At 42.5% G+C, this 18,015-nt stretch overlaps 1 protein-coding gene across 5 annotated transcripts in view; it reads left to right on the top strand.

Moving 5' to 3' along the window:
- LOC106587734 (transient receptor potential cation channel subfamily M member 7) overlaps positions 1-18,015 on the top strand; it is a 94,501-nt gene that overhangs the window by 20,439 nt on the left and 56,047 nt on the right. For all 5 annotated transcript variants that reach the window (XR_006757554.1, XM_045689351.1, XM_045689350.1 and 2 more), the window contains exons 2-5: positions 1,688-1,767; positions 12,619-12,657; positions 16,087-16,297; positions 17,643-17,856. Coding sequence is in view for 4 of the 5 variants with exons in the window: in XM_045689351.1 (XP_045545307.1) it covers positions 1,688-1,767; positions 12,619-12,657; positions 16,087-16,297; positions 17,643-17,856 (544 nt within the window). In the remaining variant the exon portion in view is untranslated. The remainder of the gene's footprint in view (positions 1-1,687; positions 1,768-12,618; positions 12,658-16,086; positions 16,298-17,642; positions 17,857-18,015) is intronic.

Here is an 18,015-nt window from a genome sequence, read left to right as displayed (position 1 = left end):
GTACTTCTCTGAGTTAGGAGGAGGTGAAGAATTTCAGCCTGTTCCTTTGTGAAGGGAAGGATTATTGGTGCTAATCGTCTGATGCCCTGTGTTGTTTAGAACCAGGAACAAAAAGCTATCAGAACGACGGAACCCTGGAAATTAATTGAAAATTCTTCTGACATAAAGCCCTCGTTCTCGCTGGACGCTCGGCCGCCTGTCTCAGGAGAGTGAGAGAGTTTGTGGTTGTGAACGGACCGCTGCTGTTCTCTCTCTCTCACACACACACACACACACACACACACACACACACACACACACACACACACACACACTGCTGTCCCCTTGGCAGCTCTGGTCTAATACACAGCAGGATTTAGTCTGATTTACATTTATTAGTTTATCAATCAGAATACTGAGCCTCCTGGATTAGGGGGTCACTAGGAGCTCCTGGCTGGCTAGTTTGGGGGCCCCTGAGGGGAGCTCGGCTCTGTGGTTACTGGTTAGTTACCACAGCAAACATTGATTGGACTGCCTTTAACTGTGAAAATATTATTGTGTTGACATGAGTTCAAATTGTATGTATGCATGTCAGTCGTGGCCAAAAGTTTGAGAATGACAAATATTAATTTTCATAGTCTGCTGCCTTAGTTTGTATGATGGCAATTTGCATATACTCCAGAATGTTATGAAGAGTGATCAGATGAATTGCAATTAATTGCAAAGTCCCTATTTGCCATGCAAATGAACTGAATCCCAAAAACACATTTCCACTGCATTTCAGCCCCGCCACAAAAGGACCAGCTGACATCATGTCAGTGATTCTCTCGTTAACACAGGTGTGAGTGTTGACGAGGACAAGGCTGGAGATCACTCTGTCATGCTGATTGAGTTCGAATAACAGACTGGAAGCTTCAAAAGGAGGGTAGTGCTTGGAATCATTGTTCTTCCTCTGTCAACCATGGTTACCTGCAAGGAAACACGTGCTGTCATCATTGCTTTGCACAAAAAGGGCTTCTCCCAACCATCCAGGAACAGTTTGGTGACGAACAATTCCTTTTCCAGCATGATGGAGCACCTTGCCATAAGGCAAAAGTGATAACTAAGTGGCTCGGGGAACAAAACATCGATATTTTGGGTCCATGGCCAGGACACTCCCCAGACCTTAATCCCATTGAGAACTTGTGGTCAATCCTCAAGAGGCGGGTGGACAAACAAAAACCCACAAATTCTGACAAACTCCAAGCATTGATTATGCAAGAATGGGCTGCCATCAGTCAGGATGTGGCCCAGAAGTTAATTAACAGCATGCCAGGGCAGATTGCAGAGGTCATGAAAAAGAAGGGTCAACACTGCAAATATTGACTCTTTGCATCAACTTCATGTAATTGTCAATAAAAGCCTTTGACACTTATGAAATGCTTGTAATTATACTTCAGTATTCCATAGTAACATCTGACAAAAATATCTAAAGACACTGAAGCAGCAAACTTTGAAAATGTATATTTCTGTCATTCTCAACACTTTTGGCCACTACTGTATGTATGTTGAATGTTCAGGGTAAGTCAATTAAGCAATCAAGTAGACCAGCTACAGCCCCGTTTGAACTGTACATTGGCCCATGGTTTCCCTACTATAGTGATCTCTGATACAGGGAGACAATTTGTAATGTTGTGATTCATTATATTTCTGTCTCCTCTCTCCACAGTCCCAGAAATCCTGGATAGAAAGCACTTTCACCAAGAGGGAATGTGTCCACATACTTCCAGTGTCGAAAGACCCCCACAGGTATCAATCAATCAAATGTATTTATAAAGCCCTTCTTACATCAGCCGATGTCACAAAGTGCTATACAGAAACCCAGCCTAAAACCCCAAACAGCAAGCAATGCAGACGCAGAAGCACGGTGGATAGGAAAAACTCCCTAGAAAGGCTGGAACCTAGGAAGAAACCTAGAGAGGAACCAGGCTATGAGGGGTGGCCAGTCCTCTTCTGGCTGTGCTGGGTGGAGATTATAACAGTACATGGCCAAGATGTTCAAATGTTCATAGATGACCAGCAGGGTCAGATAATAATAATCAGTGGTTATAGAGGGTGCAACAAGTCAGCACCCCAGGAATAAATGTCAGTTGGCTTTTCATAGCCAATCATAGAGAGAGAGAGAGAGTCGAAAACAGCAGGTCTGGGACAAGGTTTCACGTCCGGTGAACAGGTCAGGGTTCCATAGCCGCAGGTAGAACAGTTAAAACTGGAGCAGCAGCAGGTGGACTGGGGATAGCAAGAAGTCATCAGGCCATGTAGTCCTGAGGCTCCTAGGACTCTGGTCCTCCGAGAGGAGAGAGTTAGAGGGCGCATACTTAAATTCACACAGGACACCGGATAAGACAGGAGAAATACTCCAGATATAACAGAGTATTTCTGTCTCTGTCTGTCTGTCTCTCTCTCTGTCTGTGTTTCTCTTTCTCTGTCTCTCACATGTATCTCTCTCTCTCTCCCGTCCCTCCATCCTTGAGTGTTTATTACCTGCATGGTGGGGTTAGTACACTGCAATCTGTAATTACACTGAGTGTCAGTAAAGGCCAGAAGGTGAAACTTAACCACTACTGTAGTAAGTAAGATTTGGTGTTAGGGCAGGGTGTAGCCCAACTACTAGGTTATCCTCCAACAGTCAGCCAGCCAGCCAAGGGCGTAACTTTGTGTCAATTAGTTCCAGTGTCAACACCCCTCTACAGGGGGTCCGGGGGCTTGGGAGATTTTATTTTATTTGCTGTGAAATGGTGGTTTCTGTTGACTTTCTAAGGGAAAATGCATCAAAAGAAATCCTGATAATTTGGTCAATATACCCCAATCACAACTGCAAAAAACAATATTTTTATATTTTACTTTAAACCGTGTTCCTACTCTTAACAGTTAACAGAAAGTCACCACCACACCATTCTTTAACTAAATTTGAATGTCAAAGCCCATTATTCTATTTGTGTACCCTTCGCCACACTTGGTTAGTACATGGTCTTGAATAACTAATTTCTTATACCCAACTAACTTAAAAGCAAATAATTCAGTGACAGTTGGAAATGTAACTCTTCAATATGGATCAAACATTAGACTTCAAACAAACCAATCAGTATGGCGTCATTCTCAAGCATTAGACTTCAAAATAAATAAAATCAAATTGTTTTTGTCACATGCGCCGAATACAACAGGTGTAGACCTTACAGTGAAATGCTTTCTTAACCAGCAAAACAAATAATTAAAGGGCAGCAGTAAATAACAATAGCGGTGCTATATACAGGGGTTACTGGTTCAGAGTCAATGTGCGGGGTCACCGGTGTCAAGGTAATTGAGGTAATTATGTACATGCAGGTAGGGTTATTAACCTCTCTAGGGTCGGCGGGACGAAATCGTCCCACCTACGTAACAGCCAGTGGAATCCCGTGGCGCGTTATTCAAATACCTTAGAAATGCTATTACTTAAATTTTTCAAACATATGACTATTTTACACCATTTTAAAGACAAGACTCTCGTTAATCTAACCACACTGTCCGATTTCAAAAAGGCTTTACAACGAAAGCAAAACATTAGATTATGTCAGCAGAGTACCCAGCCAGAAATAATCAGACACCCATTTTTCAAGCTAGCATATAATGTCACATAAACCCAAACCACAGCTAAATGCAGCACTAACCTTTGATCTTCATCAGATGACAACCCTAGGACATTGTTATACAATACATGCATGTTTTGTTCAATCAAGTTCATATTTATATCAAAAACCAGCTTTTTACATTAGCATGTGACGTTCAGAACTAGCATACCCCCCGGAAACTTCCGGTGAATTTACAAAAAATTTACTAAATTACTCACGATAAACATTCACAAAAAGCATAACAATTATTTTAAGAATTATAGATACAGAACTCCTCTATGCACTCGATATGTCCGATTTTAAAATAGCTTTTCGGTGAAAGCACATTTTGCAATATTCTCAGTAGATAGCCCGGCATCACAGGGCTAGCTATTTAGACACCCAGCAAGTTTAGCACTCACCAAAGTCTGATTTACTATAAGAAAAATGTTATTACCTTTGGTGTTCTTCGTCAGAATGCACTCCCAGGACTTCTACTTCAATAACAAATGTTGGTTTGGTTCAAAATAATCCATAGTTATATCCAAACAGCGGCGTTTTGTTCGTGCGTTCAAGACACTATCCGAATGGTAAAGAAGGGTGACGAGCACGACGCATTTCGTGACAAAAAAATTCAAAATATTCCATTACCGTACTTCGAAGCATGTCAACCGCTGTTTAAAAAAAAAATGTATGCCATTTTTCTCGTAAAAAAGCGATAATATTCCGACCGGGAATCTGCGTTTAGGTAAAAAGACGAAAGAAAATAAAGCATGGGGTCGACTCGTGCAGGCGCCTAAGCCCATTGTCCTCTGATCGGCCACTTGCCAAAGGCGATAATGTGTTTCAGCCAGGGGCTGCCTCGATATCATTCAGCTTTTTCCCGGGTTCTGAGAGCCTATGGGAGCCGTAGGAAGTGTCACGTTACAGCAAAGATCCTCAGTCTTCAATAAACGGAGACAAGAAGCTCCTGTAAGGAATCTTCTCAGGTTTTTGCCTGCCATATGAGTTCTGTTATACTCACAGACACCATTCAAACAGTTTTAGAAACTTTAGGGTGTTTTCTATCCAAAGCGAATAATTATATGCATATTCTAGTTTCTGGGCAGTAGTAATAACCAGATTAAATCGGGTACGTTTTTTTATCCGGCCGTGTAAATACTGCCCCCTATCCCCAACAGGTTAAAGTGGCTATGCATAGATAATAACAGAGTAGCGGGCGGGTGCAAATCAGTACGACGTCATTCTCAAGCAATAGACTTCAAAAATACTTAACATTGTCGTTCACCACCAAGTGATGACCTGTTCGTCCTCTCCCTGCCTCAGCATGGGGGGTGCTCACTCTCTCTCTTGCCTGTCTTTGAACCCTGCCATAATCATATGACAAAAATGTCTGGCCTTAATAATGATGGGGTTACCTTATTAAGACGAATTAGATTCTGCTTCTAACTTCTATGGGCTAGGTGGGACGCCAGCGTCCCACCTGCGGGACACAGCCAGTGAAATATCAGGGCGGCAAATTCAAAAACAACAAAACGTCATAATTCAACTTTCTCAAACATACGACTATTTTACACCATTTTAAAGATGCACGTCTCCTTGATGTAACCACATTGTCCGATTTCAAAAAGCCGTTACAGCGAAAGCAAAACATTAGATTATGTTAGTAGAGTACATAGACAAAAATAATCACACAGCCATTTTCCAAGCAAGGACATGTGTCAATAAAACCCAAAACACAGCGAAATGAAGCACTAACCTTTGACGATCTTCATCAGATGACACTCCTAGGACATTATGTTACACAATACATGTATGTTTTGTTCGATAAAGTTCATATTTATATCCAAAAACAGCATTTTACATTGGCGCGTGACGTTCAGAAAATATTTTGCCTCCAATACTGCCGGTGAATCAGCACAACAATTTACAAAAATACTCATCATAAACGTTGATAAAATATGAAACTGTTATTCAAAGAATTATAGATGAACATCTCCTTTATGCAACCGCTGTGACAGATTTCAAAAAAGCTTCACGGGGAAAGCACACTTTGCAATAATCTGAGTACTGCGCTCAGAAAAATACACCAGGCAATACAGATACCCGCCATTTTGGAGTCATCTAAAATCATAAATAGCATTAGAAATATTCACTTAACTTCATCAGAAGGCACTTCCAGGAATCCCAGGTCCACAATAAATGTTTTGTTCGATAAAGTCAATTTATGTCCAAATAACTCCTTGTTGTTTGCGCGTTCACTAAGCTACTCCAAATGTAGGAAGCGCGGCGAAAATTTCACGACAAAAAGTTATATTTACGTTCATTGAAACATGTCAAACGTTGTAAAACATCAATCTTTAGGGCCTGTTTAACGTAAAACTTCAGTAATAGTCCAACCGGACGATTCCAATGTCTTGAAAAACGTTATGGAACACAGCTACCTCCTCACGTGAACGCGTGTAATTGTGGCCCGTCATTCTCTCGGTCATCAGACTCCAGGAGGTCTTGTTCGCTCTCTGTTGACTGCAAAAGCCTGAAACATGTTCTAAAGACTGTTGACATCTAGTGAAATCCTTAGGAAGTGCAAATTGAACCCTAAGTCACTGTATACTGAATAGGCCCAGTCTTGAAAAACTACAATCCACTTCCTGGTTGGATTGTTTTCTCAGGTTTTTGCCTGCCATATGAGTTCTGTTATACTCAGACACCATTCAAACAGTTTTAGAACCTTCAGTGTTTTCTATCCAAATCTAATAATAATATGCATATTCTAGTTTCTGAGCCAGAGTAGTAACCTGTTTAAATTGGGTACGTTTTTCATCCGGCCGTGAAAATACTGCCCCCAAGGCCAGACAGGTTAATAGATAAATTATTGATTTACTGTCAGGCAATAAGTATACCTAGCTAGCTGACTGCATAGTACCAGTCTATTGTGAATTGTACAGTGTAGATAGCTATGTAGCCATTCATTTACTTAGTCTACTGCACTCCTTCAATCTTATGTCCTGCACTTTTCTCGTCTTTTGTATTGGCACCTCCATTAAGCTACTTTTTCACTAGGGTGACCACTGACTCACTAAGTGCTGCTCATCTGAAACTGCAGTTGGAAAGATAAAAGGGAAGATCAAGATACTTTGCTGTCTTTGGCGCTAGCTTGCTAACGTTAGCCTAGCTAAAATAGCCAACCCAGCATTGCATCACTTGGTATAAAACTATTTTTATACTATCTCATCACCAATAGTTTGCTAAATACACAACAACATAGGACTACATTTTATAAAATGTTCATGAACCTTTACTCGTTTTAAACTTTCAAAACATTTATACATTGGAGCGCTCGTGAATATAGCTTCCCGGGGCTCAAGGCTAATCTTGTTTCTGGAGCGGCACCGGAGACAGCGTCTTCCATCAACAAAGCACCAAATTATGGAATTTCTTGTGGAAGAATGGTTTGGCATCCCTCCAATAGAGTTCCAGAAACTTGTAGAATCCATGCCAATGCGCATTGAAGCTGTTCTGGCGGCTCGTGGTGGCCCAATGGCCTATTAAGATGCTTTATGCTTTCTCTCCATGTTTCCCATCCCACCCATGGCATTATTAACCAAAGCTAGCAGAGCGGAAACCAAAGCCTACTGGAGACACGGTTCGTTCAAATCAAACACGAGCGGAGAGAAAGGCCAGTGCCTGTTGCGCAATGTGTGTCATCCACCTTGCACCTCTGAGCGGAGGCAGTCAGCAGTTTGAAAGTAGCCTAGCCAAAATCAGACCATAGAAATTGAGGGAATTATTTGAAAAACACTTCCTTATGCCATTGAAACCAGCTTTCTTTCATTGTTCCAGCAGCCAAAGACACAATCCTCGTCATATTAGCAACCCATGCTAGTTGTTGCATCTTTAGATCTCCCCTCTTTCTAAATTTGTGGTGTGCTTTTTAGTGTGTTCCAGCTACTTGCATTCTGGAACATTCGAGCAGAGCCTACTGCCGTGTGTGCATTGTTGTGCTTGTTCTGATCTGTTACATCAGCCTAATTGCTTTGTATTTATTTTTTATGTACAGTGGTTATATGAATTTTGGATCTGTTGTCCCAAGGTCTGTTTTGAACCGTCCCAGACATATAATTTTTATCGCCCCTGGACGAGAGGGACATCTTTTTAATTTCGAGCCCTGTAGCTACGTCTCCTCAGCAAACAGCACAAAGAGAAAGAGAGGGGGGTAGTGCATGCTGCTAAACTGTTACTGCAGGGCTGCTGCCTCTGGGGACCGGGAGCAACTAAAAGCGTTTTTGGCGGCTGGGGGATCCAATTGTAAAATGAGGAGCTGGTGTTGTTTTCTATGTTTATAATATGAGGGTCTGACGTGTAGGCTAGGCTATGTGTGTTGTTTAATATGAGGGTATGACGTGTAGGCTAGGCTATGTGTGTTGTGTTTAATATGAGGGTCTGACGTGTAGGCTAGGCTATGTGTGTTGTGTTTAATATGAGGGTCTGACGTGTAGGGTAGGCTATGTGTGTTGTGTTTAAGGCTTGTATGAACTTGAAGGTCTCCTGCCGCTTAGTACTGCAGTATTTCCTACTTGAACTTGCTGGAATGTGACATTGCAGTGCTGGAATTCTACAGAGGTCCCGTTTGTACACTTTTCACACTACTGAACCATGCTGGCCTGGTTACAATGCTGCAACTGTGTTGGGAAAGACGATCTGAAAAGAAAAATCCAAGCAAGCACAGTACGGTTTGGGTTCGAGACAGTGTGAAAAGGGTGCTAGTGTGTGGTGTATGTGTGTGGTAGGTTACAGTCATTCAGTTCACATCTACTGGACAGCTAGACACTCAAATAAATCGGCTCTCTTCAAAACATGTATTTTATTGTGAAGTACTAACAAAGGATATCATACTGGCTATTTTTCCCAATATGACATCAGTCGTTGCCAGTTTACCCTCAGTGACACGGATTCCATCCCCACACTTTAAAAGTAGTGGTTCCCAACATGGTGTGTCTTGAGGAACTCTCAGGTGTGCCGTGAAACTTTTTCTAATCTTTATTTTTTATTTTTTTATTGAACACTTAGTTAAAAGTGACCAGTGGCAGTCAGATAATACTCTAAATGGCACATGGTTACATCTGTATCGTTGTTTCAAGTCCAGTGTGCTCAGGCTGTTACATTTGTATCATTTGAAAACCATTGGCACAGGCAAGTTTGATTAGGCTTAACCAGAGTCATTTATTTCTTAATATATGGCTCTGGACTTAATATATGGCTCTGGACAGCCTCTGCCATAGAACCAAATGGATCATGGCTTTGTGTCTGTGGTTGCACCTTTTACAATGCAGAAAACCACTCATCTGTTGCCAAAACCATTCAAAACTAAATACCAATTTTACCGGAACTACATTTTCTCATTTCTGGCGCAGGTTGCGGGACGCTCTTAAAACGGGTGCACACTAAAATTAACCATCATGAGTAGGGAACTATCAAAACTATGAAAATATTTCAAATAAACCCTATCTATAAAAAAAAAGGTTTTCACAAAAAATAAACGGCTATTTTTTTGTTCTCAACAGAGATGTTAGACCGGGTTCAAGTCCGTGCACTGGCTGGGCCACTCAAAGACATTCAGAGACTTTTCCCGAAGCCACCCCTGCGTTGTCTTGGCTGTGTGCTTAGGGCCGTTGTCCTGTTGGAAGGTGAATCTTTGCTCCAGTCTGAGAACCTGCTCCAGAGCGCTCAGGACTTCATCAAGGAGCTCTCTGTTCTTCTGGAAGGTTCTCCCATCTCTACAGAAGAACTCCAGAGCTCTGTCAGAGTGACCATCGGGTTCTTTGTTTCTTCCCTGACTAAGCCCTTCTCCTCTAATTGCTCAGTTTGGCCGGGCGGCCAGCTCTAGGAAGAGTTTTGGTGGTTCCATACTTCTTTCATTTAGGAATGATGGAGGCCACTGTTCTTGGAACCTTCAATGCTGCAGACATTTTTTGGTACCCTTGCCACAGATCTGTGCTTCGACGCAATCCTGTCTTGGCGCTCTACGGACAATTCCTTCGACCTCATGGCTTGTTTTTAGCTCTGACATTCACTGTCAACTGTGGGACCTTATATAGACAGGTGTGTGTGCCTTTCCAAATCATGTCCAATCAGTTGAATTTACCACAAGTGGACTCAAGTTGTAGAAACAAGGATGATTAATGGAAACAGGATGCACCTGAGCTCAATTTCGAGTCTCATAGCAAAGGGTCTGAATACTTACGTAAATAAGGAATTTATGTTTTTATTTTTTATACATTTGCAAAATGTATCTCTTTTCACTTTGTCATTATGGGGTATTGTGTCTAGATTGCTGAAGATTTTATTTATTTAATCCATTTTAAAATAAGGGCTGTAACGGAACTACGTGGAAAAAGTGAAGGGGTCTGATTGCTTTCCGAAGGCACTGTGTCTATATACACATCAATTACACAAAAAGCAGAACACAAACATATGAAACAAACACTTTCTTCAGTAAAAAGGCCATTTAACGTCTTCCTGAATTTTCCCTAGAGGCACCAAATCCACCAACTTTAGTCACTTTTGGAGATCATTCCTAACTCGGTGGAGATCATTCCTAACTCGGTGGAGATCATTCCTAACTCGGTGGAGATCATTCCTAACTCGGTGGAGAACATATCCAATATTAGCTTTCTGTATAAACTAGAGGAGCCTCAGTTGGCCCGACCAACCAGGGCTCCCGCACTTTGGCTAACCAGGCTATCTGCATTGTGTCCCGCCACCCGCAAACCCCTCTTACGCTACTGCTACTCTCTGTTCATATATGCAAACTCACTTTAACCACATCTACATGTACATACTACCTCAATCAGCCTGACCAACCGGTGTCTGTATGTAGCCTCGCTACTGTTATATTTCACTGTCTTTTTACTGTTGTTTTATTTCTTTACTTACCTATTGTTCACCTAATACCTTTTGTTGCACTATTGGTTAAAGCCTGTAAGTAAGCATTTCACTGTAAGGTCTACACCTGTTGTATTCGGCGCACGTGACAAATAAACTTTGATTTGATTTATATATCGGTGAGTGTGTTACGCAATCAATGCTAGCTGGTTTACTTATTGATCATACTAACAACACTGCTGCTTCCTGTGAAGTACAACCCCGAGATGGGCTAATAACGGGTACATGATGAACGTGTCTTCAAACGAGACTAGATAGAAACTGTTGTCTGGGTTCATCTCTCTTATAAAATAAGGCCAGGTTACAGCTACACTATATATGCAAAAGTATGTGGACACCCCTTCAAATTAGTGGATTCGGCTATTCCAGCCACACCCGTCAACGGGTGTATAAAATCGAGCACACAGCCATGCAATCTCCATAGACAAACATTGTCAGTAGAATGCCTTATTGAAGAGCTCAGTGACTTTCAACGTGGCACCGTCATAGGATGCCACCTTTCCAACAAGTCAGTTTGTCAAATTTCTGCCCTGCTAGAGCTGCCCCATTCAACTGTAAGTGCTGTTATTGTGAAGTGGAAACATCTAGGAGCAACAACAGCTCAGCCGCAAAGTGGTAGGCCACACAAGCTCACAGAACGGGACCACCGAGTGTGTAGCATGTAAAAATCATCCGTCCTCTGTTGCAACACTCCCTACCGAGTTCCAAACTGCCTCTGGAAGCAACGTCAGCACAAGAACTGTAAGTCAGATTTCCATGGCCGAGCAGCAGCACACAAGCCTAAGGTCACCATGCGCAATGCCAACCATCGGCAGGAGTGGTGTGAAGCTCGCCACCATTGGACTCTGGAGCAGTGGAAACGTGTTCTCTGGAGTGATGAATCACGCTTCACCCTCTAGCAGTCCCACAGACAAAGCTGGGTTTGGCGGATGCCAGGAACGCTACCAGCCCCAATGCATAGTGCCAACTGTAAAGTTTAGTGGAGGAGGAATAGTGGTCTGGGGCTGTTTTTCATGGTTTGGGCTAGGCCCCTTAGTTCCAGTGAACGGAAATGTTAACGCTAAAACATACAATGACATTCTAGACGATTCATTGCTTCCAACTTTATGGCACAAAGCGAGGTCCAAACAGAAATGGTTTGTCGAGATCGGTGTGACCAAAGGACAGATTTCCACTGGTCTAATGTCCATTTGCTCGTGTTTCTTGGCCCAAGCAAGTCTCTTCTTCGTATTGGTGTCCTTTAGTAGTGGTTTCTTTGCAGAAATTCAACCACGAAGGCCTGATTCACGCAGTCTCCTCTGAACAGTTGATGTTGAGATGTGTCTGTTACTTGAACTCTGAAACATTTATTTGGGCCGCAATTTCTGAGGCTGGTAACTCTAATGAACTTATCCTCTGCAGCAGAAATAACTCTGGGTCTTCCATTCCTGTGGTGGTCCTCATGAGAGCCAGTTTCATCATAGCGCTTGATGGTTTTTGCAACTGCACTTGAAGAAACTTTCAAAGTTCTTAATGATCTGTATTAACTGACCTTCATGTCTTAAAGCAAATATGGACTGTCGTTTCTCTTTTATTATTTGAGCTGTTCTTGCCATAATCCCCCCCCCCCCCCTCCTTGTCACAACACAACTGATTGGCTCAAACATATTAAGAAGGAAAGAAATCCACAAATTAAGAAGGAAAGAAATCCACAAATTAACTTTTAAAAAGGCACACCTGTTAATTGAAATGCATTCCGGGTGACTACCTCATGAAGCTGGTTGAGAGAATGCCAAGAGTGTGCAAAGCTGTCATCAAGGCAAAGGGTGGCTACTTTGAAGAATCTCAAATCTAAAATATATTTTGATTTGTTTAACACTTTTTTTGGTTACTACATGATTCCATATGTGTTATTTCATAGTTGTGATGTCTTCACTATTATTCTACAATATAGTAAAAATAAAGAAAAACCTTTTGAATGAGTAGGTGTTCTAAAACTTTTGACCGGTAGTGTAGGTATATACTGTATGTATAATACTTATATTTTACTTCATACTCTAATGTGAAGATGTGTTTGATGTTGTTTCAGATGCCTTCCAGGATGTCAGATCTGCCAGCAGTTGGTGAGGTGAGTCTTTGGCCCTATTCTGATCTCTCAGACATGCATGAGCCCAGTCCTTGACTCAAGACCCTGGAACCTCCTCAATTCAACCAACCTCTTCTAAAATACTATACTGACATAAACAGTAACTGGTATTAAAGGTCTGTGTGGGAGTGTAGCCTAGTCTCTATTGCACTCCACACCTGTGGTTCTTCACTGTATATAATACGGTATATAGTACTGTATCAGTGGCGGTTGGTGCCGTTTAAGATGAGGAAGGACGATTTTTACAATATTTTTATGAGCATGCCGTTATTTCTGTTACAGCATATTTGATGACTGTCTTTCATATTCCATTCACCCAACTCAATGTAACATCGTTTAGGTTGCTACAGTGGGGGAAAAAGTATTTGATCCCCTGCTGATTTTGTACATTTGCCCACTGACAAAGAAAGGCTCAGTCTATAATTTTAATGGCAGGTTTATTTGAACAGTGTGAGACAGAATAACAAAAAAAATATCCAGAAAAACGCATGTCAGAAATGATATAAATCGATTTGCATTTTAATGAGGGAAATAAGTATTTGACCCCCTCTCAATCAGAAAGATTTCTGGCTCCCAGGTGTCTTTTATACAGGTATCGACCTGAGATTAGGAGCACACTCTTAAAGGGAGTGCTCCTAATGGGCTACAAGACCATCGCCAAGCAGCTTGGTGAGAAGGTGACAACATTTGGTGCGATTATTCGCAAATGGAAGAAAAACAAAAGAACTGTCAATATCCCTCGGCCTGGGGCTCCATGCAAGATCTTACCTCGTGGAGTTGCAATGATCATGAGAACGGTGAGGAATCAGCCCAGAACTACACGGGAGGATCTTGTCAATGATCTCAAGGCAGCTGGGACCATAGTCACCAAGAAAACAATTGGTAACACACTACGCTGTGAAGGACTGAAATCCTGCAGCGCCCGCAAGGTCCCCCTGCTCAAGAATTCATATACATGCCCGTCTGAAGTTTGCCAATGAACATCTGAATTATTCAGAGGACAACTGGGTGAAAGTGTTGTGGTCAAATGAGACCAAAATGGAGCTCTTTGACATCAACTCAACTCGCCGTATTTGGAGGAGGAGGAATGTCGCCTATGACCCCAAGAACACCATCTCCACCGTCAAACATGGAGGTGGAAACATGCTTTGGGGGTGTTTTTCGGCTAAGGGGACAGGACAACTTCACCGCATCAAAGGGACGATGGACGGGGCCATGTACCGTCAAATCTTGGGTGAGAACCTCCTTCCCTCAGCCAGGGCATTGAAAATGGGTCGTGGATGGGTATTCCAGCATGACAATGACCCAAAACACAAGGCCAAGGCAACAAAGGAGTGGCTCAAGAAGAAGCACATTAAGGTCCTGGAGTGGCCTAGCCAGTCTCCAGACCTTAATCCCGTAGAAAATCTGTGGAGGGAGCTGAAGGTTCGAGTTGCCAAACGTCAGCCTCGAAACCTTTAATGACTTGGAGAAGATCTGCAAAGAGGAGTGGGACAAAATCCCTCCTGAGATGTGTGCAAACCTGGTGGCCAACTACAAGAAACGTCTGACCTCTGTGATTGCCAACAAGGGTTTTGCCACCGAGTACTATGTCATGTTTTGCAGAGGGGTCAAATACTTATTTCCCTCATTTAAAATGCAAATCATTTTAAACATTTTTGACATGTGTTTTTCTGGATTGTCTTGTTGTTATTCTGTCTCTCACTGTTCAAATAAACCTACTATTAAAATTATAGACTGATAATTTCTTTGTAAGTGGGCAAACGTACAAAATCAGCAGGGGATCAAATACTTCCCCCCCCACTGTACATGACACTCCAATTGTCCCTATACCCATCATGAGGTTGTTACAACCTATCTTATGAATGAAAGTTAACAATGTAGGTGCACAGGTCGAGAAACTTTTGAGTAATCAAGGTGACACACAGTGTCTCATTCAATACCGCCTTGCACAATCTTGCCTGCATCTAGCTGATCTAGTGTGTAACTGTAATCATTAGTCCAGTAGTTGCAAACGAGAATTTCTATTGGACAAATTAATGTATGTGTATCCCCGTTACGTTTTCTCCAGTTTAAGAAAGTTTTTTGGCAGAATGAGTACACCCCTGATCACACGTGAATACCGTTCACTTTCATAGCAGCCACATACAAACAGCATGATCACTGCTCGTTAATTCCTTCTCAAATCTACGCGCTCTCTTCCAATCACCTTTTCCCTTTGCTTGTGGGCTTCAGTGCACAACACATCAGCTGTTTGTGACCACGCGGGAAGAAAAAAAACCTTCCATGCCAAACCTTTATCATAACCGCTAACCTCTACACATAGCCAACGTCGTTGTCACGATATTAGCCGACGTCAGTCAACATAGCTACTAGAACTAACGCGTTAGTAAACCCGCTACAATCATGCAGTACAGTTAGCAAGCAGTTTAGCAGTTACGCCGGCGGGCTTCGGTGGCAATACATTTATAAAGCTTACCTTGACTTGGAAAAGTTCCAGTGTGGAATAGCCATACGCAGCTAGCTAACATGGCATCCCTCTCTGTTTGAGCCGGGTGTTTTGAGTAGGCTAAACTAGCTAGCTGCATTCGCTAGCTAAAGTAAGTGAAAGTAAAAATATACAATGAATATAGTTTCTCTCTATTTCTCTTGCTTCTCCTTCATTTTTAAAGAAATGAAATTGTTCATAACTGTTCAACTATTGTCTTTCTCTCTCTCTCTCTCTCTCTTTGAGTCAACTACTCACCACATTTTATGCACTGCAGTGCTAGCTAGCAGTAGCTTATTCTTTCAGTACTAGTCATTATCTGATCCTTTGATTGGGTGGACTATATTTCAGTTCAAGCTGCAAGAGCTCTGATAGGTTGGAGGACGTCCTCCGGAAGTTGTCATAATTACTGTCTATGGAAGGGAGTGATAACCTAGGATTCTCAAGGTTTTGTATTGAAGTCAATGTACCCAGAGGAGGACGGACACTATCTGTCCTCCGGCTACACCATGGTGCTACACTACAGAGTGCTGCTGAGGCTACTGTAGACCTTCATCGCAAAACAGTGTGTTTTAATCAATCATTTTGTGACACGTGAATATATTTAGTGTAGTTTTATCAACAAAAAAAAATGTATTCACTGAGGATGGTCCTCCCCTTCCTCCTCTAAGGAGCCTCCACTGTACTGTATATAGTACCCCACTGTATATTACTGTGTATATAGTACTCCACTGTATATAATACTCCGCTGTATAGTATTGTGTATATAGTACTCCACTGTATATAGTACAGTACTACACCCCGGTCCTGTGTGTGTCTCACTTTATAGAAATGTAGAGGGGTAAAGCTGATGATTCATATGGGGCTCTGACGTGTCTGTGTGTAAAATAATATTTAGCTCTGTGTCTCCCCCCTTCCTCTAGATGCTGCTGTGGTCGGCTGGTACGGCAGCATGCTGGGTTTACAGCCAGCCTGGCCATGAAGTACTCAGACGTGAACTTGGGTGGGGGGGCAGAGGGTGGGGTGCAGCCGGAGTTTGAGGAGTGGGCTGTGGACAAACACACACAGGAGAGCCCTACAGACGCTTACGGCATCGTTAACTTCCAGGGAGGGTCGCACTCTTACAGAGCCAAGGTAGGGTGGAGAGAAGCTTACACACTCAAGCGCACACACACACTCACATCTTCATGGTGGACCTCACAGAGACAGACACTCTCTAAGCGCTTAACTCTACAAACCAAACCAGTGTCTCAGTCACATTGTGTCTCTGGCCATCACCACATATTTGGCTACTTAGTAGGTTTAATCTGGCTGGCAAACCAGCTCCAAAGGTATACATTATAAGACATAATTTGACCTGGCCTGACCTAGCATTCTGGAAACTCTTCAGTGCCCCGAGCTGAGCAGCCTAGCCTGTCTAGTCTGCCTCCATACCCAGCAGTGTAGCCAGCGGATGAGTCCCAAATGTGCTCTGGTCAAAAGTGGTGCACTATGTAGGTGAAAGGGTGCCATTTGGGATGCAGACAACTATATACCACCTAGGAAAACACTTTTACCTCAGACTAACTTACTTACTTAGGCCTGTGTATTCCTTGCAAAACATACGCAATGTTTTTGATGAGTCACCTCCATCCCTTTTGGGCTAAACTAAGTGTTTATTGTTGTGGTTATTCTACATGAAGTAGGTGAATATAATCACATAACGCCATTTAGTCTAATATTTTAGAAACAGCAGTGACTGTAATACGGGCAAATCCCCCTCTTAAAACTACAGGTTTATTATGCCTTGGAAGAAGTGAAGGGGTCTGTCACGGCTGTCGAAAGGAGCAGACCAAAGTGCAGTGTGGTTGTAGTTCCACATTTTATTTAATCCGTGAAACTTTGCAATACATAAATAACTGAATATGACAAAACAACAAACCGTGACCCAAAGAGAAACAAACACTACTCAGAATATAATAACCCAGGAAGAAAAAACCCCTACTTAAATATGATCTCCAATTAGAGACGAGGACCAGCTGCCTCCAATTGGAGATCAACCCCACCCCCCCCAAAAAAAACATAGAAATAGGAAAAACTAGAACTTAAACATAGAAATACAAAACATAGAAAAACACCCCCTGTCACACCCTGACCTACTCTACCATAGAAAATAACCTCTTACTATGGTCAGGACGTGACAGGGTCGAGTGGCTGTGAGACTGAGAATATCCTTTACTGTACGTTCAGGACTGCTTTCCATGGCCCAGATTGACATATTTAATGGTGATGATGTATCAAGCATGTCCATGTAGGTCCTGGAAATCGCCCCTCGAAGACCCAAGTGTTGACATTGGAACATCATTAATAATAATGTTAAGCTCGAGTTCAAACTTAAAATTAAAGATGGGTGTATTTTGAAAGGACTACAACATTTAGTTTGTATGAGACTTTCAAACTCTCCAATCTCTCCTTTCCTCCACTCCTCTCCTGTCCCCAGTATGTGCGTCTGTCCCATGACAGCAGGCCAGAGAGCATCCTGAGGCTGATGCTGAGTGAGTGGGCGATGGAGCTTCCTAAGATCCTCATCTCTGTCCACGGAGGCATCCAGAACTTTGACCTGCACCCCCGAATCAAACAGGTGGTGGGGAAGGGCCTGATCAAAGCTGCTGTCACCACCGGGGCATGGATACTGACAGGAGGGGTTAACACAGGTGATACACATACACATGGGCATAGAAAAACTCTCTCACACACACTGACTTACTGTTCTTATTACGTAAAAGACACACAAGTCAGGTGTTCTGTCTTAGCAGAGTTGCGTGTCTCCATCCCAGTACTACTGGGACCTATATACTGTGTTGAACTCATTA

Source organism: Salmo salar, chromosome ssa11, assembly GCF_905237065.1.
Source record: "Salmo salar chromosome ssa11, Ssal_v3.1, whole genome shotgun sequence".
Classification (NCBI taxonomy): domain Eukaryota; kingdom Metazoa; phylum Chordata; class Actinopteri; order Salmoniformes; family Salmonidae; genus Salmo; species Salmo salar.
Note: the sequence above shows the minus strand (reverse complement) of the source record. Positions and strands in the feature narration are given on the sequence as shown.